The sequence below is a fragment of the Pseudovirgaria hyperparasitica genome (assembly GCF_010093815.1).
Source record: "Pseudovirgaria hyperparasitica strain CBS 121739 unplaced genomic scaffold EJ05scaffold_46, whole genome shotgun sequence".
Classification (NCBI taxonomy): Eukaryota; Fungi; Ascomycota; class Dothideomycetes; order Acrospermales; family Acrospermaceae; genus Pseudovirgaria; species Pseudovirgaria hyperparasitica.
In genome coordinates this window covers 1-27693 of record NW_022985594.1, presented here as the reverse complement: position 1 = coordinate 27693, position 27693 = coordinate 1, and the positions used below count along the sequence as shown (strand labels likewise).

General features: G+C 47.1%; 14 protein-coding genes across 14 annotated transcripts; 6 read left to right on the top strand and 8 right to left on the bottom strand.

Annotated features, from left to right (window-relative positions):
• EJ05DRAFT_296962 (uncharacterized protein) lies at window positions 1–815 on the bottom strand (the record flags this gene model as incomplete). The annotated part of the gene is made up of 2 exons (XM_033740573.1): window positions 565–815; window positions 1–513 (listed from the first exon to the last, which is right to left on the bottom strand). Coding segments are annotated over exons 1-2 (648 nt in total), but the record flags the coding sequence as incomplete, so codon positions are not given.
• Window positions 816–1788: 973 nt separating this feature from the next.
• Window positions 1789–3570, bottom strand: EJ05DRAFT_296947 (uncharacterized protein). Its single transcript, XM_033740572.1, has 3 exons — window positions 3345–3570; window positions 2300–3301; window positions 1789–2247 (listed from the first exon to the last, which is right to left on the bottom strand). The coding sequence occupies exons 1-3, from the start codon at window positions 3402–3404 to the stop codon at window positions 1858–1860; spliced, it is 1452 nt and encodes a 483-aa protein (XP_033595001.1). The 5' UTR covers window positions 3405–3570; the 3' UTR covers window positions 1789–1857.
• A 1922-nt stretch (window positions 3571–5492) lies between these two features.
• On the bottom strand, window positions 5493–6014 carry EJ05DRAFT_515576 (uncharacterized protein; the record flags this gene model as incomplete). The annotated part of the gene is made up of 2 exons (XM_033748612.1): window positions 5493–5651; window positions 5712–6014. 2 exons carry the CDS (start codon window positions 6012–6014, stop codon window positions 5493–5495), a joined length of 462 nt encoding a protein of 153 aa, XP_033595000.1.
• A 508-nt stretch (window positions 6015–6522) lies between these two features.
• EJ05DRAFT_296934 (uncharacterized protein) lies at window positions 6523–8224 on the top strand. Its single transcript, XM_033740570.1, has 2 exons — window positions 6523–6840; window positions 8050–8224. Exons 1-2 carry the CDS (start codon window positions 6604–6606, stop codon window positions 8095–8097), a joined length of 285 nt encoding a protein of 94 aa, XP_033594999.1. The 5' UTR covers window positions 6523–6603; the 3' UTR covers window positions 8098–8224.
• Window positions 8225–8496: 272 nt separating this feature from the next.
• On the bottom strand, window positions 8497–8882 carry EJ05DRAFT_481212 (uncharacterized protein; the record flags this gene model as incomplete). The annotated part of the gene is made up of 3 exons (XM_033745024.1): window positions 8855–8882; window positions 8663–8817; window positions 8497–8594 (listed from the first exon to the last, which is right to left on the bottom strand). Coding segments are annotated over exons 2-3 (211 nt in total), but the record flags the coding sequence as incomplete, so codon positions are not given.
• EJ05DRAFT_296886 (uncharacterized protein) lies at window positions 8774–9542 on the top strand. Its single transcript, XM_033740569.1, has one exon. It carries the CDS (start codon window positions 8815–8817, stop codon window positions 9199–9201), a length of 387 nt encoding a protein of 128 aa, XP_033594997.1. The 5' UTR covers window positions 8774–8814; the 3' UTR covers window positions 9202–9542.
• Window positions 9543–10417: 875 nt separating this feature from the next.
• Window positions 10418–11703, bottom strand: EJ05DRAFT_515575 (uncharacterized protein). The gene is made up of 2 exons (XM_033748611.1): window positions 11167–11703; window positions 10418–11100 (listed from the first exon to the last, which is right to left on the bottom strand). Exons 1-2 carry the CDS (start codon window positions 11286–11288, stop codon window positions 10677–10679), a joined length of 546 nt encoding a protein of 181 aa, XP_033594996.1. The 5' UTR covers window positions 11289–11703; the 3' UTR covers window positions 10418–10676.
• A 261-nt stretch (window positions 11704–11964) lies between these two features.
• Window positions 11965–12841, top strand: EJ05DRAFT_459017 (uncharacterized protein; the record flags this gene model as incomplete). The annotated part of the gene is made up of 2 exons (XM_033742567.1): window positions 11965–12094; window positions 12148–12841. Coding segments are annotated over exons 1-2 (759 nt in total), but the record flags the coding sequence as incomplete, so codon positions are not given.
• Window positions 12842–13360: 519 nt separating this feature from the next.
• EJ05DRAFT_296856 (uncharacterized protein) lies at window positions 13361–14622 on the bottom strand. Its single transcript, XM_033740568.1, has 3 exons — window positions 14509–14622; window positions 14372–14450; window positions 13361–14254 (listed from the first exon to the last, which is right to left on the bottom strand). The coding sequence occupies exons 2-3, from the start codon at window positions 14420–14422 to the stop codon at window positions 13487–13489; spliced, it is 819 nt and encodes a 272-aa protein (XP_033594994.1). The 5' UTR covers window positions 14423–14450; window positions 14509–14622; the 3' UTR covers window positions 13361–13486.
• A 2946-nt stretch (window positions 14623–17568) lies between these two features.
• On the top strand, window positions 17569–18029 carry EJ05DRAFT_505950 (uncharacterized protein; the record flags this gene model as incomplete). The annotated part of the gene is made up of 2 exons (XM_033747759.1): window positions 17569–17757; window positions 17805–18029. 2 exons carry the CDS (start codon window positions 17569–17571, stop codon window positions 18027–18029), a joined length of 414 nt encoding a protein of 137 aa, XP_033594993.1.
• Window positions 18030–18538: 509 nt separating this feature from the next.
• EJ05DRAFT_296735 (uncharacterized protein) lies at window positions 18539–20267 on the bottom strand. The gene is made up of 3 exons (XM_033740567.1): window positions 20028–20267; window positions 19064–19977; window positions 18539–19017 (listed from the first exon to the last, which is right to left on the bottom strand). Coding segments are annotated over exons 1-3 (1014 nt in total). The 5' UTR covers window positions 20127–20267; the 3' UTR covers window positions 18539–19016.
• An 83-nt stretch (window positions 20268–20350) lies between these two features.
• Window positions 20351–21340, top strand: EJ05DRAFT_481207 (uncharacterized protein; the record flags this gene model as incomplete). The annotated part of the gene is made up of 2 exons (XM_033745023.1): window positions 20351–20593; window positions 20641–21340. A coding segment is annotated over exon 2 (478 nt), but the record flags the coding sequence as incomplete, so codon positions are not given.
• Window positions 21341–22576: 1236 nt separating this feature from the next.
• Window positions 22577–23670, bottom strand: EJ05DRAFT_296675 (uncharacterized protein). Its single transcript, XM_033740566.1, has 3 exons — window positions 23413–23670; window positions 23101–23365; window positions 22577–23058 (listed from the first exon to the last, which is right to left on the bottom strand). Exons 1-3 carry the CDS (start codon window positions 23493–23495, stop codon window positions 22759–22761), a joined length of 648 nt encoding a protein of 215 aa, XP_033594990.1. The 5' UTR covers window positions 23496–23670; the 3' UTR covers window positions 22577–22758.
• A 2967-nt stretch (window positions 23671–26637) lies between these two features.
• Window positions 26638–27693, top strand: EJ05DRAFT_296625 (uncharacterized protein). Its single transcript, XM_033740565.1, has 2 exons — window positions 26638–27424; window positions 27473–27693. Exons 1-2 carry the CDS (start codon window positions 26972–26974, stop codon window positions 27629–27631), a joined length of 612 nt encoding a protein of 203 aa, XP_033594989.1. The 5' UTR covers window positions 26638–26971; the 3' UTR covers window positions 27632–27693.

Here is a 27693-nt window from a genome sequence, read left to right as displayed (position 1 = left end):
AATACAAGCCAGCCAGAGACTGAATGAGCACATGATCCCGGCAATGAGTATGTACAAGAAGATCGGGACTGTAAACCGATTTAGCTTCTCGGCTAATGATGAAAAGCCTGGCATAACGGACTCGAGGACATGGAGTGTGTCCGCGGGTAGTAGAGAGGACAAGTCCAGGGGAAGATCTCGACAAGTCGTATCATGGTCTAAGTTGACACAGTAGCTCTGAGTGCCAATGGTGATGTTCCGTGGTAGAGCGATGTTGGTCAGGTTTTTTGCTTTGTCAATGATATTACCGGCCGTGTTTTGAACCTCATCAATCACGTTGCTTGTGGCCGTTTGTGCGCTGCCAATGGCGCTAAGCACTTTGCTCTGGATCTCGTTGGAATTGGGCATCACCGGTATGGGTATGTCGATGTCTTGGGGGTCGAGGCTAGGGAGGCCAGGGTGTGGGACATTTATATCGCGAAATGTGTTACTTCTTCGATGTTTTGGCACCAACGGAAGCTCTGGCTTATTGAACTGTGTTTTAGAGTCAGTGCTGGGCACCGCGTCAGCCAAAACATGTCTTACCTTGATGATTGCGATGCCCTCGCGAAGCACTCTCTTATTTGTAGCAGCGTATAGCGATACTAGAAAACAAGCCAAGGCGGCAGCACCCAGGCCAACAGGCATGAGGCGCTTCCAGGGATACACGTGGGTCTTCATGGCTAATGCGAGTTGAAAGCTGGGAACTTAAGTCCTGGGAACAGAGCAGGTGTGTCAAGATCAATACATGGCCCAGTATCGATTGGGCCGAGAGTTTGATTATATATTGAGGCCACAGCCCAAAATTGGATTTGTATCTTAAATGAAGTCAAAGATCAATTACGCGCCAGAAAAACTCTTCTGGCATGTCGTGGACTGCTCTCGTGTAGGATTCTCTTGCTGTGCTGCCGTACCATTCGAGGCCAAGGGAGTACCTTCAGAGCAGTCTGAATTTGGGCATCCGGATGTTTCGATTGTCCTGACAATATTCTCTTTCTGCTATTCGACGGTTAAATGGGATACTACTCCATCTAATATAATGAGTTGATAGGCGCTAAGTATACGAGATTTTGTATGTTTGTCGAAGTGTTGAATCCACGATAGGGCTAGCTGGTCATTTATATAACTAGATTCCGAGCAGGATACTTTATAGTCACCTAGTAGGCCTATCTCTCTACTTATCCATTTCTCTCATACTATGACTCCCTTCATAATAAGTAAAGGAGGGAGCACGTAGCCATCTACTAGAATGCATTCAATAGACGTCATATAGTCGCGATTTGTTTCAGTACCAAAGGCGACTTTATAAAGAAGCCCTTCATCTCTACTACGTCCTCTACTGTAATACGTGTAGACTCTCGTGCCTTCTGCTTTACCTTTTTACACTCGGGATTACGTGCTAGCCAACGCGTAACCCAGTCACGTCCAATTAGCCGTGGTATATGGTCAGAACCAGGCTCAGCATCACGTATACTCTGCAGCACTCCGAATCTGCCTAATTAAAGCAGATACACCAATCTCGTCGCAGTGGTGTATATACTCCTTAAGGGTAAGCTCCTGCCGTGGATTAAGCCTATTAGAAGTCTTGGTTTGCGCGGTTTTTGGTGGTATACCGCGATTGCGATACAAGACGCGACGGTATATAGCGCGATAATGACACGCCGAGGCCGCTAATGATCCAAATTTCGCGATCCGAAAGTCACGAATGGCAGATTGGACCTTCTCCTCCTCATTTTGGTACGCATAAGGGACTGTAGGCATGGGGGTGTTGTTAAATCTGAATATATTGTCTATATAGTACCGTTGAAGTGCATATGTACAGTTCAAGTCGGGAGCACTTCAGAGGTTACAACTCCGAAGTACGTGGGACGGGTAGGTATAAAGATGGGGGAGAGAACACGCGTGTGCTAGTGACTCAGGTTCTAGGAAAACGACGGATCTCCGGGTCTTCTTGTACCTTTCCCCATCCGGCTCCTCGCCATCTTCTAACACTACACGCGGCACTAGTGTAGGGCTGCCGTACTCATACAATTTCTCAATCTCTGCATCTGTATATGCTGGATTAATGCATAGCATCCTTAATGGAAGCCGCATTTGTAAGAAACGCCGAGCTTTCCCAAGTGATTCTTCGATATCCTTGTGGGATATGTGGCCATAAAACGCGCATGCGCCAGTCAGACGGAAGCTTCGGAGCGTAGGGTGTTTTGGGTATCGCAGGAGATGGAGCCACTGATGTATTTTTAACTTCGTTGCAACACATGTTTACCATAGTTTGACTTACAAGCCCCCAAAAGAGCAAGTGTACCCACTCAATCCCAATCTGCGCGCTCTCCGGTCCAAGGTTGGCAATACTCAGACCTAAATACTCCAGAGACTGACACTCGTACACCACGGACCATGCTTCGCAGCATAAAAAATTTAGGTGCTGGTTAGATGTAAGTTCGAAGTGTCTAAGACTCTTCGAATGTTGCCGTATGTAGTTCGGTCTCACTCGATTAGTAGACTCCTGATAATTGAGCCCTAGTTTATGAAGACCACGAACTCTCTCAAGGAATCCTTCAATAGCACTTATAGTTGATGCAGTATCACTGTAATGCAAACAACATTCGAACTCGTCCATGCGCGTAGCAGGTGGTATCTGGCTCAGGAATCGCGCAACGCCAGTGCAGCGCATGATCTGGATGGATTTGAGCTGGTTAACAACTCTATGCAACTCAATAAAACATTGTAAGTCGAAACCAATAAGGCGAAGAGTTCTCAATGTCTCAAAATCTTTTAGAGAGACGGTGCGATTACCAATCTTCCCGATATAGCCTAGTTCAAGTTTTGTAATGGTTGAAGGATGTGCAGTGATTAACAAGGCATCGATGTCTTGCCTAGTACCATAAAAGAGCGAGACACTTGGCGGCAAAATAGCTCGTAACCAAGCACTCGAACTACGTAGTCGTCTCCTGACATCAATGTGCTGAATAGTCCGATGGTTGTTCAGTACATTCCGCAGAAATACCTCGTCGACTGTGGGAATCGAAGAATCAATGTAGACAGCTTCGATCGAGTTCGGGACACATCTTTGTACGTAAGATGTAGCGTGGTCCCAAGAGATAAGATCTGTGTCCCGGTGAATACAGAGTGTTTGACGAACGAATCGGGATAGTGACAAAGTCTCTATTGCGTGTAGAGGAGTGGCCAAGTCTAACTGTACTCGGAAATGTACAATCCTTTTGACTTCATCGTCCATCCTCCTGCAGACAAGTCTTACTTCGCAGAGGTTATTGATTGTGAGCTACTAGTATTAGACTACGTCCGCGACTTTAGAAAGAACCTACGTGGTTTAGCAAGTCAAAGATGAGCTCTGACGGTAAATTTAGCAACATTCTCTCAGGCATGTAACAATAATTGTCGCAGATCTCTGTAACTGATCTACTTATGAGAGGATGCAGTCTAAATATATAGATAGCCTGCAAACGGGAATCGGAACCGTGGCGAGATGCGATCCACGACTTTTGCAGCTGGGCGTAGGGATTAAAGAAAATATACGTTTTTAAGAATCAGAGAAAAAGTGTGTGTTGCGCGCGCAACACGTGCCAAGAGTCGCGCTGAAAAGTTACAGACGGATCCATCCATGAATCCGGATGGTCGTATGGATCCATCGCTCACATGGTCATCACTCGCACGGGAACATGTTCTAAATGGATGGTCGCTACGCTCAAGTGATATTATGACTAACCCCCAGGAGCCGACTTATCATGACTTTCGTACGCTTTTACAACGGCACTCAAATTGTGATATAACCTCCCTTACTTATTGGAATTTTTGGCTACAGACCCGACCTAGTGCAATTGTGCCGCCAACCAACAGACTTCGCCGTACCCGGCCACTTATAGGCTTAAGAGAGTACCCATGTGACGAGTGCCGTAGATATCTCTTCTGGATCTAATTTCATACGGATGATCATAAGCCGTCGGTCTGTTACTGCGCCGCAGCCACAATCTTTGCAGGGACCTGGACGTTTGCCGCTCTGACCATGAATCGTGCGAGGAATGAAAGGCCGAATAAAGTAATTCGTGGCCGATCAAGAACGCAACCCATGGTACAGCAGCCCCGCGTTCCAGAGATACCACCAGATTGGATCAGCCGCAGTGGGTGAAAACTTGAAGTTCGCCGAAAATTACTCTCGAGGTTAAACATCAACGACAAAACAGGCTGGCGCTACTATGAATAGCGTACCTTGGTAGATTAGCTAAGGGACCAACTGGCATCCCGCAGCGTGAAGAATCAAATCAAATCAAGGGCTGCCTTTGACCAATAATTAAAGTCTTCCCGAGGGGTCCCCGGCATATGGGTCCGGGTCCATTGGAACTGGGGGAGGGGGAGGTACTGGAGCATCCACTGGGCTACGTCCTTAGAGTGCTCATGGAGCCATCGTGATGTGTCGGAGGTCTTCGTGGCATTGTCAAGTGTCTGTCGTTGGTCGTGGAGATCGTGCCTCTTCTGCCGCATGCCTCGCACCATGGAGGTGTATCTGGGACAGCTCTGGTGGAGGTGATATGGGAGTTCTATGGCGCCGGTGCGAGCTTGGAGGAGTATAGATGTCTGGGCTTTCGTAAGCCCTTTATACGTCCATTTGCTCGGTTCCTTCCATGACCCTCTGAACCACGCTGGGCCACCAGTTCGAAGTCGCTGGACTCCTGCAGGTTCGATGTGCCCTATACTCGGCACATACAATCCGAATCCATGCAAGCTCAATCTGCTCAAATATTCTAATAGAGAATACAAGCTCAATCTACGCCTCATGGAAGATTGCCAAGACGGTACAATCTCAATCCGATTGGTCAGATTGCTTGTGTTAGATTGAATATGTGGGGCGGATATCACTTTGGAGACGGCATGTAACGTGAGGCTATATATATAGCCAGATTAGTCGATTTTAGCCAGGTTCTTATGGTGAGTTTCTTGAATAAACCTGACTCTACGATGTAAGGGAGACTGTTTCTTAAGTGACGTGTAACTTGAGGCTCTGTATATACCCATATTAGTCGAATATAGACAGGTTCTAGGGTTGAGGTTGCTCGCCGACGTGAAAAATCTTCGAACTCTACTAGGTTTATACGTTGATTCTAGTCAGCAACATGAATCAGGCGGATATACCATATAAGACATGTCTGCGGATGTCGAATATTCCCAATATCCATGAATTATCACGCGTTTTTACCTCTCTGAAGAACCTCAATCGTCACCTGAACATGTCTGTCCCATCCTCAGCCACCGCGTCTGCAGCTGAGTCACTCAATATACTACCAGCAGTACCTATTTCTGGTGATGCTCTGACGATTGCACGTGCTCGGCGAGACGACTTAGACAATACTTCCTTTGACTTTGAGTCTCCCGAAGGCTACGAGACGATTGATTGGACACGCCTCCATGGATACCGTATCCCTATTGAGCGTCTCTCAACTCGTGGCGAGCCAAGCTGGCTATGGCGCCGTGGATATAGGGTTGAGGAGGAGAATTCCGTATGCTCTACACTCTGCAAAAAATGGATCAGAGTGATAAGCGATTATCTCATCGCTTGCCTTGACCTTATCGGTAGGAGATACTGAAGAGCGTTCGTGCTCGACACTGAAGAACTTGAACTAGACGCATATTAGGCCTGAACGATATAGTCGTGATCAACTATGCGCGTATGTACCTACCACCTTCAGTGCATACTTCTTCTTACCTATGCGAACTTTGAAGACATAGCTGTGGCTTCCTTCGGCTCCTTCAGATCCGTCCAAGCGCGGCGACGAACTGAGAAGCTTTATGAAGTGGATAGCAAGCCCCCCTCTCTTGAACGCTGACAGCTTTGGTCCTTCGCAGGGTGGCATTGGTCTTCTAAGGCTATGTGGAAGCTGCGAGCGCGCCAACAACATATCGTAGCGAATTTTGAGGTCTTCTCGTTTTGAGGTTCTGGAATACAGACAAGCATAGGCGGCAGCACCTAGGCCAACAGGCATGAGGCGTTTCCAGGGATATCTACCACTATGGATAGGACCCCTGTTTTAGTGCATTACTCCAAGGGATGTGCTAAATCCGCCCCAAAAATTCGCCTTGCTCGTGGATAAGATCATCATCAGCTAGGCGGCAATGTTACCTAGTCATTCTCTCCGGGTGGGGTGCCGACGAACGTACCTTGCATTGTTAGTCTTGACCTAGGACATGGTCAGGACAGTATCTTTATATGACCAGGTGTGAAATTGAGTACCGGTCTGGACGAAAGAAAACAAAGAATGGGAACTTGAAAACGGACGTTCCCGCGTCAGTCTCGCATTAGCATTGCACCAAGATGAGAGATTCTCAAGCATGAATTTCATAATTTAATAGACATATCTCATTTCGTTAGCCGAACACGCAGTCCGAAATTTCACGTGTCTGAGTGTTAAGCAAAGCAAACGTTCCAGCTCCCCTGCAGACTCATGCTCTTATAAAGCGACGGCATGCATCCCAATTCCAAGCCCATGTTCTCCACCTCGCCAACCATGTCCAGATTCTCAGTCTCGCTGTTAGCCAGCAAGTTGACCAGCGCTTCGTCCTGAGGAGCGCGGAATGACACAGGGATACGACACAGTCCAGTTGCATATTTGTTTGGCTCGCTCATGGAGTCTCACCCATTCTACATATACCAGACATTGCAAGAGCATGAAAAGACGATCATTACAAACCTCAGCTGAAGGCTGCCGTAGGCTACAGCGCAATTGTCGAAGGCCCCTTCGGACAGGAATTGGACTTGAGCGGGTACGGGACATGTCAAATCGCTGGAGAGACCAAATGACTACGGGGGTGGTTATATGATTCTCGTCATGTACATCTTGCGCTGACCCAAATTTACTTAGACTTGAAAATAGCGGTGCGCCCTCAATGGCCTGGGATCGGGTCTCGACCCTGCCTTACTTGTGTGCCAATAGGGACAAATATATAAGAGTCGTCTAGGCGTACGAAAATCTTCTATATAAACTTAAATTTACCGTATTTTTACGCTACTTCTTCACTCTAGACAGACTATCTACTAGACTTCAGTTCAACTGAGTCAACTTCAATTCTACTACTAGAACTGACAGCTCGGTTCAAATATACCGCGAGGTAAACTAAAGTGCTTCAGGAACTGAACTGTTTGTTTTATAGGATATTGACATGAGAAATCGAGGCTCTTACCCAACCGCAAGACGGCCCCAATGATGCTAAAATCGTCTTGAGCGCCCTTCCACATTACGGCTATCTTCAGAAAAATGGGCCGGACCACAACCAGTGCAGTGTATTTATGTCTGCTATGATTATGAGACAGCAACAGACATCGAGCGCATCATCTCCGAGATAGACTCCTGTCGAGAACAGCTGCATACGACGACCCTAGAGAGACTGGTAGAGGAAAACATGAACTTGGCGCAGCAGATCCGCATGTATCGTACGTATTGCGACTCGATCCAGCGAGCATCAGATATTGCAGTATTACCGGCGTGAATAAATTAGATTTAGCTGGATATCAATAAAAATCCATGTTACTGCCTGCCTTTAGTAAGTGTTAAAATGGAGAAGCAGCTTAACCAGACAGAGGACTAACCAAGGCGAGAAAGGAATACATGCGGTGTCAGGGCGTTGTTAGCAGGCATGATCATGGGAAGTGAGCATACTTTCCATGCCAATCGACTCAACTTTTTATTAGACTGCCAAATGGGAATAGTATACAACAGCTGGCGTGTAAATTATTTGTAAAGCGTACTAACTACTTATATTAGCTATTAATAGCTCTTAGGTAATAAGAGGTTCCTAGTATGTAGGCTACTTATTCTAAGGAGTAGGTTTTAGCTACTAAGGCCGTAGAGAAGATTTACTATACTCTTGTAAGAGGTCTATTCAACTGAGCCATGACTGTACTGAGTCGGCATTACTGAGTCGATATCTTACTGAGCTATGCCCTTACTGAGCCATGCCCTTACTGAGCCATGATCTTACCGAGGCGTAGTCTAAGTTTACTAAACATAGCCAACGAAGCAGTCTCTATCCAGCCTGATCGGTCTATGTCGAATCCTCGCTTTCGGTTAGAATGATGCTACTTTTAGATTGCGTGATTGTATCTAAGCAATCGTCGTGCTGAGCTTTGAAGTAGGTTGAACATACAACCACACTCTTCTCGATACCAATTCGCAAGCATGTGGCCTGTCGTCTGGATTGGAGACCCTTTTGGTCCGTTTATCCTTGAGCCACTTATGCAAAGTAAACTATAGTTTCGAAATGACAGGATGGAGGGGCCAACTGTAACGACGGGTCATATTGCTAAAGGCTCTGCTATTCTGAATAAGAGCTACCTACACCCATGGCGTGTACCGGTAGGATTCGCCTAAGCTGCCCAATCGATTCATAGGTGAGACCAATGCTCTTGTCACTGATTACATTGCATGGATAATTTCTAGCATCGTGTCGATCTAGACGAATACAAAGTACCGGCCGGGGTGAGAGGCTTTACAAACAAGGGAACCGGAAGGAGTGTCTTCGTCACCAGCACTCCGATTGCCCAGTAAGTGCCAGCAACGGCAGAGCCCCTGACAGGGTGCAAGGCGGCAGGGGTAGCTTCATTCATGCATTGTTCGAGTTATTGATCGTCGTATACGGGATCAAAAGTAAGTCCTCCCGCTCGAGGCCTGCCTCCCAACCTGGCATCCCAATAGAAGATATGCCATTCTCGACTGGAGAATTTTGAATCTCAATATACCTCCATCGCATAGGTATCCCAGCGTGGGTGGAGATCGGAACCTAACATCCATGCTGGACTTGTTGGATTGCTTCGATGTATGGGTGCATGGATTGCCGCCAGGAGCAGCTTACCATCTAGCTGGGTATCATCATGATCTCGTCTGTTGCTCCACCATGTTCCGAATCACTTGCTCCACCATATTACAGAGCGCACGATTACAGTCGCTAGCGCGATATAGTGATCTACCATATTCCCAAGTACAAGGTGCTCCACCATGTTACAAGGTACACGGTGACCCCTTTGAGATCCGAGCACACTTCCGCCTGTGCATACTCGTGCGCTCTATACACGACTTGGGACCGAAGATCTTGCACAAGTACAGAGTGCAGAAATTGGGAGATCTGTGTGTCAATATTAATGATTTGCAGTATATCTGGCTGGATGATACGAATTAAGCAGCCATTATTGGGAGAGCACTTGTAGTGAGAGTTGGACCCACTGATCTTTCCAATGCATTGATACACAAATTACAGGATCCATTGGGACAAAGTACGCCATGTTGATGCATCCATTCACCCACTCCTGTCCTCCCCTTAGATGTGATGGAGTTATGTGGGTTCTTTTACCAAGTCATTGTATAAGAGAGAGTACGACAACTCTCTGTAGTCAGTTCATTAACATGTGCCTGCATTCGTTTCTCTATACGTTCGACAAGGGCTTATTCTTCCACAAATTGACTTGTAACAATTCTCCTGTCATTTTGGTCCGCTGAGTAGACTTTCATCAGCCTCGTTATCGAGATGGGGGAGCAAAAATCACACCACGTACGACCGCTCGCATCTTACGCAATTATGAGAGCTAATAAACAAAGTACTTCAATCGATTCATACACGAAATCGACCTTCCAAGCGGTCTATCGAAAAACCTCAAGGAACTGTGCAAGGTTGAATTCAACAAGTCACCGCGCAGTCGACGCGACATCGTTAAGAGTTCCTTTCGAGAAGCGACAATGCCTGATCACCTCTCGCACCCTTCGGGTAAGATTCCTTTGCGGGTTGCATATCTAGTGAGCATGCTGAAATCTCTGTAAAGGCAATGAATTAATTATGTAGTCCTTCTAAAAATTACTTGACGCCATGGGAGAACCCTCAGGATTTACAGCGACTGGTGACGAATATCGCAGAGCATTCAGGAAAGAGCCGGTAAGAAGGAAAAATGTCATCGAGCGTTTTTTTAAATCGGCTCTCGAGAAAGTCCCTGAAGCTACCTCGGATTCATTGGATATTGTGGTCGAGGAGGAAGGGCCGCCAACGCAGCGCATAGAGGTGGAGGAAGAGGAGTCCCGTGAAATCGGTTGGTCACTCACGCACAGACAACCCACCCACAGCAGCCGATCGGATCCGATGGATGGATCCGTATATCCATAGTTGCATGGATGGGAAAGCTTGGCGCCCGATGTTCGCCGTGTCACCAACACACACGATATTTAGTATAATCGACATTTTTATCTATTACCACCGTATGATACTTATATAGTACTAAATATTACTAAAAATTAGTTCTATATAATCCTTATTATATCTCTATAGCCTTTATATTACTTTATATTATCTATAATACCTCTAAAACTATAGAAAAAGAGTAGTTATATAGAGATATTCTTACGTCTAGCTAGGTATACACCCCTATATTTAAAGGCGCTCTAGATGGATATAGAGGAGGTATTAGGGGTCTATAGTACTATATATTAGTTATACTACCTCTTTAATACTATATAAGCGTGGTATAGTAGTAATAGATAAAAATGTCGATTATACTAAATCGTGCGTGTTAGTGACACGGCGAACATCGGGCGCCAAGCTTTCCCATGCAACTATGGATATACGGATGCCGCCAAGGCCGTGGACGACGACGACCTTCCGCCGACTCCTTATGGGAGGCGAGGTTGCGGATGAGGCGTCGAGAAGGAGCTGCTCGACTGCTGCCTGCCATCTCCGCGGGCCGATCGACGAACTGGTTCATGGAGCCATCGTGATGTGTCGGAGGTCTTCGTGGCATTGATAAGTGTCTGTCGTTGGTCGTGGAGGTCGGGGAAGAGTGCTAGGTAGTGTTTTATCGTGCCTCTTCTGCCGCATGTCTCGCACCGTGGCAAATACGGCGCTCGGATTTCGTCAAGCTCAGTCTTCAGCAGCTTAGATGATCGGCCAAAGACAATTTCATGGACTGGAAAAAAGTTCTGCTCCTCTCTCCAATCTCTATGAACGGTCGTGTTAGTCATAATGCATTCTAGCCCTTTAAGCTCCGTTATGCTGTAACTATTGCGATATGCATATTCCCATGCATGGTCATAGGACCTAGAATGGGCGGTCAGTAGCTTTCTCGATACAGCTGATGCTACTTGATTCCATATTCTGACTCACCCATCATCAACAGGCGCATTGCATACTGCTACCAAAGAGAGCTCTCGAGAACTGCTCACTTCTACTGGAGACGCCAGCCCTTCGCCAAATGAATGCTTCAGAGCGCCGGTATCCCCCTTCATAGCAAACCAAATTGACTCCGCTGTGTCCGGAACTTTCCTCTAAACGGAAAGCCGGAGCTGGTATGTCAGATCGTAGATTGGAAGAAGCTGTGTTGGGAGGATATGGTACGAGGAGGCCCAGGGCACTTGCTGTAATGTCGACGCTCGAATGGTGCTTTCTATCCATTCTTCGTTCGATGTAGAATGGTACTCAAACCAAGTTTGATCTTACCGAAGCCCTTTAAACACCTTTGCCTATTGCAAAGCCGGAACACTCTTGTGTTACGGACTACTTTAGGGATAAGCCGCTCGTACTACACGGGTTGATTACAATTTCCAGCCCAGCAAACCCATAATAAAAAATTTAATATAGATAGAACTACCTAGATAGGTATTTAATATATTTTTCTAGCTAAGTTATGCTATTCGCGTTGCTACCCGCTCGCATAACCAAGACACCCCAAAATCGTATGGTGTCAGGAATCAGCCGAAGGCTGGACCAGAATTACACGCATGTGAGCCGGGCTGGCGTGAGTAGCGGTGAACGGTCACGTGCAGTACAGATCGACACTCCTTTTTGTATATACTCTTCGATTGCTGCCGAGCAACAACTGCCGCCTTAGCGGCTTGGCGTTGATTACGTGAGGGTCTAAGTTTATTGAGATAACCTTGGACGGGCCTAGAGGTAAATGCCTCAACCTACGAATTTTCCCCTCAGCAACCAAAGGCGCTCTTGATCAGCACAGCACATCTTTCATTGAGATGGCAGATACTCTACGATTGAATGAGAACATTACGAAAGAGACGTTGATGGCTTCCACGAGATGGTTAGTCCATGCTCCAGCTTCATGCTCGCAGACTTCTTGCTTATCGAAGGTAGTCACAATCGACTCCCCCCAGACACTGCATTTCCTGAAATAAACGTACTATCCGATGGAGTTAAACAACTCTGTGCAATAATTTCAACCTACTCCGCCCAGAGCCAGTTCCGACTGCGACTCCTCCATCGCCATACCACCATCCCTGTGGGAAAAATACTCTTAGGCACTCGCATATCCGAACCGCGCGGGTATTGGACCAGACCTACTTGCATTTCTGATATCGATTTACACAAAATACATGCTCACATTATCTTGGTGGATGCAACCAGCCGTACATCCGAAGGCGAGAGGAGCAGTCCGCTTCTATTCCCCTCTGAGTTTCGCGAAGGTCCGCCAGTCAGTGCTGGAACTATCGATCGTAACTTCTTTCTAGAGTTTACCAACTGCCTCAAGATCACGGGCTTGGAAAACGTTCTGGGGCTTGAGGCAATACAAGGCCAGGCGGCGAAGATGGTTGAGTTTTCTTTTGATAGCGGCAGCCTTTTACTTGAAGAGGCAGAGGTGAGAGAGGAGGTAATTGGGCAGTTCAAATCTCAAGTAACAGGATGGGCTGTCACGGAGGATGGAGCCGTCGACCAGACAGGGGAGACACGGTGTGTTATCATATCAGGTAGTCATTATAATATCACCAATAGCAAGACGAAGCATATGTCGGACGCTATAAAATTCTTGAGAGATAAACGCGTCCTGGCTAGATAGGTTATTACGAGTATAAAGATAGCAGTCCCTACCTTCGCTTTTCGTACTGTAAAATTTAATTGATGACGAATGACCTTGTGGGAGTACTGATTTTGTCATTATTCTTGCTTGCTAGCTTGGACAAAATCATTTACCAACTGCTCATCTAACACCTCAACCGATATAAAAGATGTCCCCCCGGCTTCGTTCAAAAACGATCTACCAAACCCATCTCTTTGAATTAGAGCTGCTGGAGCGGGTGAGGGGATAGGGACCTCTTGACCGAATGACTTAATCATGCCGTCCAATCTCTTTGACGGCCTTAATGAAATGAATGGTGGGAACCCTGGCAGACTACCGAGCCATATATCGCCTAGAATACTGCTGGGTCCATTGACAATTATGTCTTGAAGATAGGTCTTCTCAAACTGAATCGCCCCTTCGATTTGTTAGTTGACAACGTTTCCGCTACGGCTATGGACGCACCAATTACGCTCGTAGGAGCCGTAGGAACCGCAGGAAGAACTGACTGCTGACCTATGACAATTAGCAGGCATCATTGAACATGAGAATTCCCTTTACTTGTGATGTCAGAGACCGGCGCTATGAGGTTTCTCACAGTGACATTTAAGTCTTGCCGACTAGCTGTACCACGCCCATTCAACCCGTCTGTAGTCTGCTCCCCGAAAAACGAAAATCCCCTCGAAACCGCTTAATACCATGGCATATATTGTCTTCGATTAAATCGGCATCATTCGCTGGCCCCGAATATGGTCTTTTGGTGCCAGGCAGGCTTATTGCATCTTCTGTCGGGTTGGGTGCGACTAAATGGGAATTGCAGCCGCTGTGAGATCCGTGGACAGACGAATCATCACCTACAGCCATATCCCGCGCGACTGCGTCAAGGTGTATTCGTGACGGTGTGGTGCTTATGCAGACTCCAGTCAGACTTGAGGATGAATCGCCATTATTTTGCGTCCGTTGCCTTGTACTGGCATTCAAGTTGGATCCACTTTCTAGTACAGAACTTTGTGTGGGACAAAGGTTTGGATGCTTGCCAGCAGCTTGACTATGCTGAATGGGATGCTCTGAAAGCCCAGAAGCTGCTTTATCAATGGACGAAGTCGATTCGGACGATGGGTTGCGTGCGCTACTGGTGTCAGCTCCTTCGTCAGGCGGCGTCGATGGTGCAGTAGATGGACTGGCACGGCTTGAGTCCGCGGAACTGCTCACAATGCCAGGTGAGGTTGTGAGGTTGGGATGAAAACTGTCTCCGGTAGCTTCTATGCGCCGAGAACTGTGTGGCTCTATTACGCGAGTGAGAGAGTGGTTCGGCATCGAATTCAAACTCCCTTGGCTGGATGTGTCGATGCCCGGCGATGCGTGGTTAGATTGTTGATTAATACCCCAGAAAGCAGAGGTAAGCGGCTTGAGAGAGTCCTTGGTCTCTGGGAGGTCGAGCTTGGCTAGCTCCTTTTCAACAACGGAGCGCATGAATTTGGAAGCTTCGTCAGTCATGCGCTCCCGCCATAACGTGGCACTTACAGGCCATTGCTGCCGCGCAGCAGTATCAAAAGATGGTCGTGTTACAGGCATAATTGGACTAAAGGAGGAGAAGGAGAAGCTGCGTTGTATTAGGGCGGTGGGAGCTCTTCAGCGGGTAAAGCAGTGCAGGATCATACGAATTGGAATTCCAGCCAACTAATTAGCTGGGTATCATCATGATCTCGTCTGGGGGGTTCAGTGGCTTGACGTGCCTAAGGATGGGGCGAGTGCACGGCCAATAAAGATTGGCTATACGTGGGGCTGCCTAGACGGCCTTTGAAGCCTTCCCAGCGCCACTTTGGTATTGACGACCGTACCTAAAATCCATGCCGTCTGACGGTCTAGATGGACACGTCCATTGTGACGAGACTATCCGTGGTTTGATCCCTGCAGCTACCAAGTCGTGCTTGGTTGGTTCTGCAGTCCTGTGGTATTTGAAGCAGGCGACATGGAATGGACGAACGCCGCCCTATGATAGCCAGCAATTGGAAAAGGATTTTCCGTATCCGTAGCAGACTGAGGCAGATGGGCAGGCTTGGTGCCTGTTGCCTTTTCGTTGTCGTTGTCGTCGTCGACCAGGATCGTTCTCCGAGGGATGCCAGCCAGGAACCAACTACTGGTCCGCGCTCTGCTGGTAATTAGGTTTGAAGGCGCCATGGCCTTTCTCAACTTGACGGAGCACTTTCATTTACCTTCTTTCCCACCGCCATGTATGACCTAACTTCTGACTCTATAGCCTGTCTGGTTCTTGGCTGCATATGTAGAGAAGGATCTTAAAAAGTTCTTAGAAGAGGGCCGTGCGAAAACCGCGTCAGGTTCTAGGAAAACCACCTTCTTCCTCTTCTCTAAGAAACTAGACCCTCTTATTATAGAGTGAATTAGAGAGTATAGAGCTTAAAAAATATATAGGATTAATCGCCCTACTCTACTCTATAAGTCTATATAGATATTATTATATATAGACCCTTATATAGAGGTAGAGAGGTAAAATAGCTATCTAATTGGGGTGTGTGAACACACGCGTGAAATTGAAAAATGCCAAGCGACTCAGGTTCTAGGAAAACGACGGATCCGTCCGTAACTCTTTCAGCGCAACTCTTGGCACGTGTTACGTGCGCAACACACGTTTTTTTACCGATACCTTTATTTCCTAAAAACCTATATTTTCTTCAATAACTCCAGAACTAAGACTCTAGGAGGTTTTTAATTATACCTAAATATACTTCTATATAGTCTCTTACTTCCTATATAAAAAAATTAAGAGAACAATAATATATTAATTAGTTATTCTAAGAAAAGCTCTATAATAACTTAGGAGGGGTAACTTCTAAAGTACCCAGGTATATAGTAAAGATAAAGAGAAAATAGAGATTTTCTCTATCATCTATCTCTTTAAGATTCTTTAAAAGAACTTAATAGATACTCTTTAGATATAAATATAAGTATATGAGATCTTATAATACCTTCTAGAGTCCTAATACTAGAGTTATTAAAGGAAATATAGGTTTTTAAGAATAAGAGAAAATGTGTGTGTTGCGCGCGCAACACGTGCCAAGAGTTGCACTGAAAAAGTTACGGACGGATGTAACTATGGATAAACAGATGGACAAACGGATAGGAGAAGAAGTGGTGTATTGCGCGCGCAACGTGTGCCAAGAGTCGCGCTGAAAAGGTTACAGACGGATAGCGGTAGCGCTAAGGTTTCTCGTCCTCCATACTCAAAAGGACTGCGTAAACTCAAGATAACGCGGACCGAGGCTGAAGCTCTCTCGTATAACATGAGTGATTGGACTCGCTGGTTTCCAACCCGCTTTAAGAGACTTAGTGAAATAGCCTCACATACCGAAAGGATACATACCGCACCGAGATTCCCTGGTCTGCCTGTTATCGTGAGCGTTCTTTACTAGTCAGATATATCCTTTACTTACTTACTGCTCATTTATGTCAGAAGGACAGCGTTCATGCGTCATTGCGTACTTTAGACACCATGCTTATAGTGCCTGAATTTATAAGGATGGCCATCTATAATTTAGGCTGCATCGCAGGCTTTGACTCATATATATAGCCTACGCTTCGTTTTCTACTTGCGAAGGACCCTTCACGGGTTTAGTACCTTTCCTCGTTAGTTTCCACACCCTGTTCTCTGCTTTTTGCATAGGCTGACGCGTTAGTAATAAGCCAATCGTAGAGTAAGATAGAAACAAAGGGTGGGGGGGTCGATCCTATAGCCATACGCTGATACCACGCGCGAGTGCATACGATAGGATTCAACGGATCGCTATGTTTGTCTTCCGTATCGCTGGCGATTCAGGGCGAGCATATGGATGAGCCGACCTCTCCATAACCCAACCTAGTCGGGTCTCAACGCCTCCAACTTTCTCACTTTGTCCTTTTTCTAGGTCGCTTTGGGATATAGATATTAATAGAGTAGATAACTAGTAGCTAGGTAGTGAATAATACTAGGTATTGGATACCGGGCGGCGGGACGAATATACATGACCAGCTTAAGATCCCCTTCCATGCCTTCCCTATACTTTTATCACGGTCCGTAATAAACTAAGTCACGTTATCGGCATTGTAATATTAGCGTTTTTTATTTTCTACAATGCGATATATTAGCTAAATTAATATAAGAAGAATCCGCGTAAAGATGAAGAAGATTAGACATAAGGTCTCAACCAAGTCTGACTTGGTGATAGAAACGTTGACTATGGCCGCGGTATGCAACGAACTTGATACGAGTCAGCTTTTCCACTTTGGTATCGGTAATAATGATGACGATCTGGTCTGCAACGTTCGGATCCAGCTCCCTGGCTTCTCCCCACGGTATGAAGGCACGATCGATGACATCTTAGGTTAATCCATGTCCACTAGGATAATGATTGAATAGCGGCTTGATAACACTTGGGTCTTGGATCGCAGGCTTGGCTGAACGATTGTTAAGAAGTGTAGATCAAATCCGTCCGTCTTAGCTACATGGCGGGCGGGCGCTTAGAGTCAGAGTCATCAAGATAAAAATATTACTCGGTGAAACTTCTAGCCACGTGATCCGAAAGCGTTACGGGACAGCACGTGCTGCCCCGCCATTTCGTGGCATATGCGGGAAATTTACGATCACATCGCGTCAGCGCACAAAGGTTTACCTAGTCTGAAAGCGCATGTTTGTTTGAATCTACGCTGTTTTACCCTCTGCTAGTATGCCTGAACATCTTGCAAGCTTCACTCTCCCACAACATGTTGAAGAGCATCGAGCAGCACTGGCGAAGGCGGTAGAAGAACAAGGGCAGTTCCAAGATTCTAAGTTGCCTGGGTTTTGGCAATGTCATACTCCAGGGTATGAGGATAGCGCACAGAAGTTAGCTCTTGGAATATGGAAGGAAAGACCAGTAAGTTAAGCCAACGAAATACGGGTTCAATCGTTGATGCCTACTAGACCCTCTGGGGCCTACTACGACCGACGAAACCACAGGAAGGTAAATTTATGATCAATCGAACTCGGGATACATACCTCGTCCCTATAGTGGTTTTGCAGGGATCCTCACACGTCTCGACTGATAACGAGAATTGGAGCTCTTTCGAACCTGGAATAGCAATCTTCTGCACCTCGAATTCGGTATCATGTGTGCGAGGAGATGTGGTTTTCTTGGTTGTACAATAATGAAATAATGATCCGCTTAAATGTCTGGTCATAGACTAAAGCGGGAACAATACATTATTTCTGGTAAAGACATGCTGACCATGTGACTGGGCACTGCGGGAACTTTGAAAATGATAAGAAAGCCAGGGCTATATCGCGTTCAGGCCCACCTTGTATCCGTCCTGTGATGATCCTATGAAACAGGCATTGGATACCCGAATCCATCAATGTTAGCCGTAAAATTCTGCCCGAAACCATCGAGCCGATCAAATCTGTCTGGTGGAAAGACGAACGAGACATCCTGGGTCATCGCCGTGAAACTCTGTCCGAAACCATCGAGCGATGGGAAATGGTTGTAGTTGTCTCGTAAGACGAGCGAGTTATTCTGGATAATCACGTCTTCCCGCATGTCCGAGTCTGTCGTTAGCCCTAAGTTTGTCGCCTGTTGAGGTTGATTGCGGTCTAGGACTTCGGGAGATGTCTGCGATGGTGTGGTTGTGAGGATTGCGGGGTTGTTCGCAATAACCTCCGGTATTATTAGTCCATTCGAGCTCTGTGGGGATACAGTTGTGTGCTCCAATATGATAGGAGTGTCTTGATCGGCGAGTAAACGCTTCCGCTTCTGTTGGTCGTGGCCTTCTGATATCCACCGCTTCCTAGAACCTGCATTTTCGTGATCGTAATGATCGACACTGTTCGAATCCGCACCCGAAAATGTACTTGCGGATAGATTTGATGAAGATGGACGCGTACTCGACTGTCGACTCGATATAGTTGTTGGACTCACAGTGGAGTGTCCGTGTCTTTCTTCAACAGTCAAGGGTAGCGGCGAGCGCGCTAATGCTTGCTTATAATAAGTCGAGGCACAGCTATCAAATTCAGGTATGATAGGAACAATCTCTCGAACTCTTTCGACGACAGTACGGTCAAGCTCGACTGAGTTTCCCCAGTATGTGTCTATATACTCATGGAGAACTGTTGTGGCCTCAGCGCTTAATCTGGTGAAGCTCTTCTGTGTCAGCATTATGTACATGTAAGGGCTGGACTACACATACTACGAATCCAGCTTCATACCCGCTGTCATGATCCACACCCTTGGTTGTAGACTCAATAGCGTGACACCACAGGCATACAGTCCGTACATCTCCTTGGTGTCTTCTTTCGAGATCCCCACGTTCAAGGCGATTTCCTCGAGGATCTTTTTATTATCCGTCCGCGTTGGACACCTCTCTATTTCTCTGACCCAACAGAATGTCAGCGCCATTTGGAACACCCGACGTCTTTCCATACACTGGCGGTCGAATTGCTTGTATTGCTCCCATAATTCTTTGACGGATTCGGGCGGTCTCATGCGAGGCATTGTGGTCTCTGGCAGATCCTGGATAGACATCTTTCTAACAATCTTCACCAGTCTGTCGATCGCGCCCTTGGTGAGGGATGTTTTGACGGTTTTATGGTCTTTGATCAAGGCCTCGAGTCTGCTGACAGCAGTTTCCCCGGTGATGCTACCGCTGGATATGTCACTTTGTTTTTCAAGCTGAGCATTACTAGCATTCCGTAGCGGGTCACTGTCGTAACTTTGTGTCTGGCCTATCTGTCTACCGACTGGAGCTCCGTCCGTCGGACCATGGTCGACAGCCTCTCCCGTCCGGGAATGGTCAATAGGAGGAATAACAGTCACTGGAATGTTGCCATGGCTTCGTCTACCACCTGTTGCCTCCTTCGTTGGGCCATGGTTAGTAGGAGCAGTAATGCTTGATATCAGGCCACTGCCACGTGAGACCCTAGCTGTGGATTTATTATTGCCTGCGAGACTTCGACATGTCTTGCTTCGTTTGTCCAATGACACTGCAGGCCCTCGAGGTGTTCTAATAGTTAATGATAACTTGCGAAAAGCATTGAGCATCTCTTCCTCGCCTCTTGAAGGCTCGATTTCATGAGCCGCTTTGAGGAATGCATCTCCGAAAGACTATAGCCGTGTTAGTCTTTGAATACACAACATCTATGCGCTGAACGAACAGATTCGATAGTATTAAAGCATTTGGCGACAAGTCGTAATGCTAATATTATCGCAGAATGTTCGAAGTTGGAAGATGTAATCGGGGAGGAGATTGCCATTGAGGGGACTCGAAGGGGGCAAAGTTGGAAAGAAGGCAACTGCTGAGTAGCGCTGGGAATCTGCGCTTGGAGGATGAGACAGTAGGGGGGAAAGGCAATTGTATGACTCTGGAGGCGTGCAGTCCGGACTCTTGATACCTTGATCATACGGCTAAACCGTGGCCCTGACCGCAAAAAGTCGACTTTTTGCGGTCAGGGCCACGGTTTAGCCGTATGTTGGGCTACTTACCTGTAGATTGATGCACTAAGTATGCAAGTCAAGTTGTTCCGTCACAGCCCCCTCTGGCTAGGAAGTCAAATTGGCGCTAGCAACTGTTCGGCGTGATACCACAGTAAACATAGAACGAATCCCTCACTGATGATCTTTCCAGGATGGACGCCATGGACATCGGACTTGATGAACAAACTATACGCAATTACCGACACCTAGACTCACACTATAGCATATCGCCCGGCAAAAATGAGTGGTAAGTATTGCTCAAACTGACAGTCTCCTTGTTCTGACTTATCCCAGGCAACCTCTTTTTCTCTTCTCTTATTAGTATGATAGGGCGCACTAAGAAGCTCTACCTACGTCTGGTGGGAGAACGGATCCGGAGGCCTTACCATGTCAACAAGACTGACCAACCCCCGAGCCCGCCCCGTACTGCAGCTCTTCATGGACGCCAAGAGCACGAAAACATTAAATACGAAGCATACATTCCCATGGATCATCGACGCGCCACGCCTCACGAGGTCTCAATATGCAGTGACTATAGCCACGTTGTTGCTACCATACCGGGGACGTGCTGTGGTCGAAATTACCTTGATCGGCGGTCAGGAAGAGGTGTCTCTCACTGAGAATCCTGACCAGGCCAATCACACAGGCTTGCCTCCAGATCAGGCGCGACTTGATAATCGTGACGCGGCCCATGTGGATAGCGGTCTACCGGTCGATAACGCCAGTGTTGGCAACATATCAGAGAGGGTTTGGTCGATGAGTGAAAATAGTGTCCTTAAGTTTTGGGACTGTGAACCAGACCCGCCAGAGAGGACCCCAGCACAGCGGGATGTGTTTTCGAACCCTGGTGGTGGGATACGGATAAGTGGGGGTTGTTGACTCGTGATTGAAGCTTCAAAGTCCTTGCGCAAGGGTGATGGTGAGGCGAGGTGGGCTCAGGGGGCTGCTGCTGGCATTATGCCATGAGAGTCATTTCATGAAGCTGGACCTATTACTTGACCATCTATATCTCAGCAATATACTGTTATCTTTCCCATTGATGTGCTGGTATCCCTGCCTTGAAGGCTTGCAATCGCTGTACTCGTCGTTCGAAGTATCGATCTGAACGGCTCTAACTTAGACGAAGCATGAGTCTGCGCCTAGCTGCTCAAGCGCTCTGCTGGGCGTCGCTAATCTTATCTCCGGTATCCAATGCAAGTCAGGATTTGTCATACCCTGTGAATGACTGGAGCTTGATCCTCCTAAAAGTATCAGGCATGATCCTTCAATAGCGCTTAGTAATGAAATCCCCGGCGGTCAACCAAGTGTTTTGAAAAGCCGCACAATAACGAAAGTAGTGCTATTGGTTACAAAGCTTCACTAGGCAAGTTCACCAAAGAAGGGGTCACCTGGTTATGGCTGTGACGCTTTTACTTAGCTCCAGCGTCCAGGCAGCTTCAGATGGAGGCCACCAGCAGACTGTCAAGCTGCTGCTCGACAAGGGCGCCAATGTCATCGCGCAAGGTGGATTATGGGCCTTGCGTGAAGGGTGAACATAGAATAGGAACTAGTACACATCACTGAAATTGAGTAAATATTGCAGCAGCCATTACGCACAACTCGATCCCCTTTGGAGACATCAGATATCTAGATCGTTCTGTGGATGAGATGATGTCAGACATTCACTGAGATTTGATCACGATGTCATGCTCGGTAAGAATAGTAGAAATCTGGGAAGAGCTATCCATGGCCTAATTACACACGGAGTAGCCGCACGTCCAAGCCCTCAACGGTCGTCGTGCCGTCAAAAGAGACTAGCATAGTGTAGCCAGCCTGATTATGTCGTGCTCGCCACTCCTGATCATTGCGGTCCAGCGAGCCTCGCCCCAGGCCGGTTGCCGGGATTCTTACCTGGGCATACCGAGCAGACGCATAAGCTGCTGGATTTACTCTCTACTACTTTGGCAGAAAGTCAGCCTATGCCCCCTTCTCTCCTACTCTGGTTACAAATGTGGAAGGAAGCCCTCATTCTTAGACTCTACGACCAATGGAAGGAAGCTAAAACTCTGATAGTAGTGCTGGATGGATAACGTATGCATTAGTGCCTAGCGTCTGGAGACTCGCGACTCATCAAGGGCGGCGGAAATATGCTTGGAGCTTCGGCTGGAGCACCGACCCGGGTCATAGGAAATGGTAAAATTACATAGCACCAGAAACGTTCCAAGCCGACCACGGTATAGTATAGGCCGCAATCCGAAACGAACAGTGAAATTCCGGACTCGCCCAAGTAGATACGTCATATCATGGAACCCAGCACGAAAACTGCATCCCGATCAATCAGAACTCTTCTTGGAGCCTGACCCACCAGTCGTTTGCGCACTGTACAACAACAAACGGCAGGCGCCTAAAGATGACTTCGGAGAGAGCAAGGTATTAGACACGACTTGTGAATTGAGTTGGAGGAGGGATGGACGAAGTGAGAAATGTGCCTCTGCACATGAAGCTCATTCCGCTCATCGGACGGTCGTTTATTCCGTCGAAAGAATCCAGAGATTTTTCCTCAGAACCGAAATTCGAATGCTCTTGGTTGGCCTCTCGACCACCGTGCGTTTTGTTCCGTGTGGCATTAATTAACGCAACGATCATCCGAATTGCTGGAGGTAACGTCATAAACAAGGTGTTCGTTTTATACAAAGCCAGCAAGATGGTGAGAGATAGTGAGTACGGTATTCCCTGGAACATCAGCAACGTTTGATAGCCGTACGACAGACTTACCTTATTGGTACACACACTAGCTGGTATAATGGCGACAATAAGGACAGCTAAAATCCCGTGACGAATGATACTTCGACTTATGAAATCATTTCCTTTGGATTCCTTACGTGTTGGCCTTCTTTCTCCTAGTCCCTCTCTGCTACTCTGTTGGCCCTGTCCGCGTGCTCGGTACCAAAATATCATCAATGTGATCTCGCCTAACAGCAAGAAGAATTGGGCGATGCACATGGTCTCCGCTGGAGCTATGTCATCAAACACAAAAGAGCTTAATATCATCTCAGTGGTAAGTCGTAGAATAGGGCTCAGACTTACAATGTGATTATGGTTGATAGTATTCCGAGACTAGATGGGAGACATAGTGCTGTGACATACTCCCAAGACAGGTACGGCATCATTGAGTACGTAGCAAGGCTCTGGCGGCCAAAAAGTCAGTATTGGACGCTAGTCGCGAGAGTAACGCACCTCAAACAAGGCACCGAACGCGGCTGAAAGACTTGTCAAAAGGGGTATCCACCGTGGGAAATACGATACGGAAATGGGAACAAGAAATGCTCCTATTAGAGAAAGAGCGGATGAGAGAATGCCGGCCAAAACTCCAAGCAGAGGTATGTGTGGCCGGTTTCCTCTGTATGTAGTAACCGAATAGAGGAGAGAGAAAGATGCAAAGATGGAACATATGCAGCCAAGAACTAGACAGGCTATAGAGTCAGAAGTTAGGTCATACATGGCGGTGGGAAAGAAGGCAAATGAGAGTGATTTGTCGAGTTGAGAAAGGTCATGGCGCCTTCAAATACTACGATAGGCCCGCTCCGCACGTCGTAAGGCTGAGACAGCAGTCGGTCGACGGAAGTGCAAGCTTCGCTGGTGATGCTGTGAACCTGGCCAGCCACATCATATCAAGCCTGCCCATCTGCCTCAGTCTGCTACGGATACGGAAAACCTTTTCCAATTACTGGCTATCACAGGGCGGCGTTCGTCCCATTCCATGTCGCCTGCCTCGAAGACCACAGGACTGCGGAACCAACCAAGCACGACTTGGTAGCTGCAGGGGTCAAACTACGGATGGTATCGTCACAATGGACGTGTCCATCTGGACCGTCGAACGGCTTGACCTAATAGAAAGCAGGGTGAAATAAAGAAGCACCTATCGAGACACCATTGGCACATGAATTTTGGTTACGGTCGTCGATACCAAAGTCGCGCTGGGAAGACTTCAAAGGCCACCAAGGCAGCCCCATGTATGGCCAATCTTTACCGGCCGTGCACTCGCCTCATCCTTGGGCACGTCAAGCCATTGAACCCCCCAGATCATGATGATACCCAGCCAGTTGGCTGGAATTCCAATTCGTTGTGCAGGGATATCCTGCATGGTGTGATTTGGCAGGATAAAGCTGCTCTTGGCGGCAATCCATGCACCCATACATCGAAGCAATCTCATGCGGGAGGACTTACTTTTGATCCCGCATACGACGATCAGTAGTGCCAGTGCCGCTTTGTCGCACACCAGCCGCCAGTACACTGCGTCACTATCTTCCAACCCCATCATAACGTGCAGGTTAGACGGAACGCGCAATCGATTTACTGCATGATTTAGCAGGCTTTCGGACATGAACTCGCTAGAGAATCAATTCTATAAATTTAGATTCTGGTGTGCTATGAGGATGAATCATTGATGGTACTGGCTCCCCTCAATGCTTGTGGTTACTAAGTATATGTGTCCGAGAGAGAAGGCAAGCGGCAAGTCTCATTACGGCAGACACGTTCTGGTGAATGGTTGCATTGGGAAAGAAACAGTTAGATGTACTTAGTTGAGGGGTTTGCAAGGCCGTTGTGGCTTGCCATGTCCTCCAGAACAATGTATGAAGCCTCTTTATGATGGAATATCTCGTAGATGTCGGGACGGTCGCGAAGCTGTGAAGCGTCAATAATATTGCTTATCTGTTTGGTAGCAGCACTTTACGGTTCTTTCTCCAAAGGCGTACGTACCATGACCATAATTGAAAATTTGACGGGCATAGCTGAACACTCGCATTCGTTTGGAGATGCAGGCCATGGTCAAATTCGATGGTATTTGAGCATGAGAAACATCACAACATCATCACCGTAGATGAGTGGACAGACATCACCATGTCCCTGCTTGCTGACCGACATCAGTTTGCTTGTAGGTCCAAGTCCCCTCTGCCATCAGACGGCCTAACGCCCCTGAGACCGTACTGTCGATTTGTAGGGCAATGTCACGTGCTGTGAGGAGCTTCATAACGAAGGGAGAATGAGTAGTTTTACGATGCTGGGGGGCTTTGCGGCCAAGACTGGTGCCGACCTCGAGGGGGTCGACTCCGTCCACCAACTGGAAAGCGTTTCACGACCCCCGTGGAATGCTCTAGCGGAGAGCGCGACACCCCCAGCCTAATTAATACCCGCAGAGATTGTGTTCCCGTTTGGGGGACCTCTCGGACACATTATTTCCGCGAACATTGCCAACTTGGAGGGTAGCAGTGACAACAGCGATATTTGAACCTTTATACTAGTGGAAGTGCTGTATATCTTTACTTCTATATTCCTCGTAATCTTGGGCGTTTCGATTGTCTGTGTGGCTTGATATGTAAAAATACAATAAACCGCTTGATTGAAGTCTTGCACCCGTCGACCTCGATGCTGATTTCTGCTTCGTAACCCAAATGTATAGTATTCTAACCAAGCCTAACGTCGTAATCAAATCCCAGTGAGTGTCTGAAATTATCTCATCCACAGAACGAGCTAAATCGACAACTGGGTGCATCGCAAGCTGAGATCAAGTGTAAGGTCATGGAATACAATCCAGATGATTCGCGATCATCACACTTGCTCCCCAAGGAGCCAGCTACTGGCACTACATGCGCAGTGCCAACGATGAATACCTTCACTGAGAGTGTCTTTCAAGTAGGCGAAGGCGTTCCTATGCACTTTGAGTTAAGCTAGGTAATAATAATCCGCTCTAAGGTAACTTTCGAAGATATAAGGGGTACCTACTTCCCGATTGGGACTAGTGGTCTTTTGTTAAATAGCTTTCTACTGAGTCGCTCACTCTCTCTTCTTTACATACAACAACAACATGACCGTAAGCGGTCGCAGCATGCACTCCGGGTACTCATCACCGAGTGTCCACAAAACTATGTTTCTTAAGCGATCATACCCTTTAGCAATAGCTGGCACACCTATAGCGTTTTTAGGCAGATAGCGAATCCAATGGCATCTAATGTCTAAGAATAGTGTACTATCGGCTTTATATAGACGGTTACGGAAAAGCTATCGATTGGTCTCAAGGCACTATTAGACTAGGTGGGGGTATAAGAGGAACTTAAGGGAAACCTTTAGGGCCAGCACTTTCAGTGACTGATAAACTAATCTGTACTTGGCAATCGAAATATATGGACTGCAATCCTCCGATGGCGTGGTCAGGTTGAGAAGAAGCCATACATGTAAGGATTCAGATCGATTACTCTGCTATTAGGACATCATGCAGTGCTTGTGAGCAGGGTTGAGTGGAAGCCACCAAGTTGCGTGAATAACCTGAGCGTCGAATGCTGCTTTATTATTATGCATGGTGGTCTTGGTAGCAGACGGTACTGCCCTCGTACATCCGCGGGATGGCTCAATCCAGTTCGCTTCGAAACATGTGAGGATGCAAGTCTAGTCGATGCGCATCACGCCGACGTCTCTTAGGGGGGTCCTTCCCCACCTCGGGAGTTCATGAAAGAACGATAAGCGGACGGACAGGCATAGGAGAGACAGAGGGCGGCGGCCATTAAAATCATCGCTGCTCGCTATTATACCTGCCTATCAGTTTACATTCTAGTCCCGTTCGTAAATTTTCAAACCACATATTTTTACAATGACTCAAGTTTCCCTCCTTCAAGATAAAGAAAGTCCAGAGCCGTTCGAGACATATCTCGAGAAATATTGCGAGGAGTTCCGCACATCACTTCCAGACAGAAAACAACCTACTAGACAGCGGGAAGCTATACCTCTACTCGTTCCGGAACGCCGTCTAGATTATCGTCTCCTTTGTAGGAGGTGTGGTACTCCGATTACGTTAGTGGAACTGCACAGTTCTAGCGATCTCATATTCCTCTCAAAGAAAACAGAAAACGGCCTTTTTCAAAGGGTCTATGAAGGACCACTTGCAAGCAAGAATCTAAAGATCTTCAACGTTGGTGAAGGGAATCTAGAGCGGCAATATAAACTCGTTCTAAGAAACGAGTGTGTCTATCTCCTCCATGGACCCACTTATATAGGAGTTGATATTTTCACCGCCTGTAAATCCAGGATTGGACAGCATGAATGCGTTAGAATCTCTATTCTATACTTAAGCAATACACTAACTACTCGGTAGGAGTTTAAGTTGCTATTTGCCCTAGGATCTAATAAGATAGAGCCTATAATGGATAATGACGGAGACGAGCTAGAGCCAGTTGAGGCGTTGCCCCAATTGAAAGTTAATCAGCGCCGCCAGATTGTCTCTCCTGGATCTGATAGCGAAGACGAAGCTTAAGAGTACAGACTGGAAGAGACGAAAGGACATATAGTATATAATTTTATCTCGAGAGGTTACAG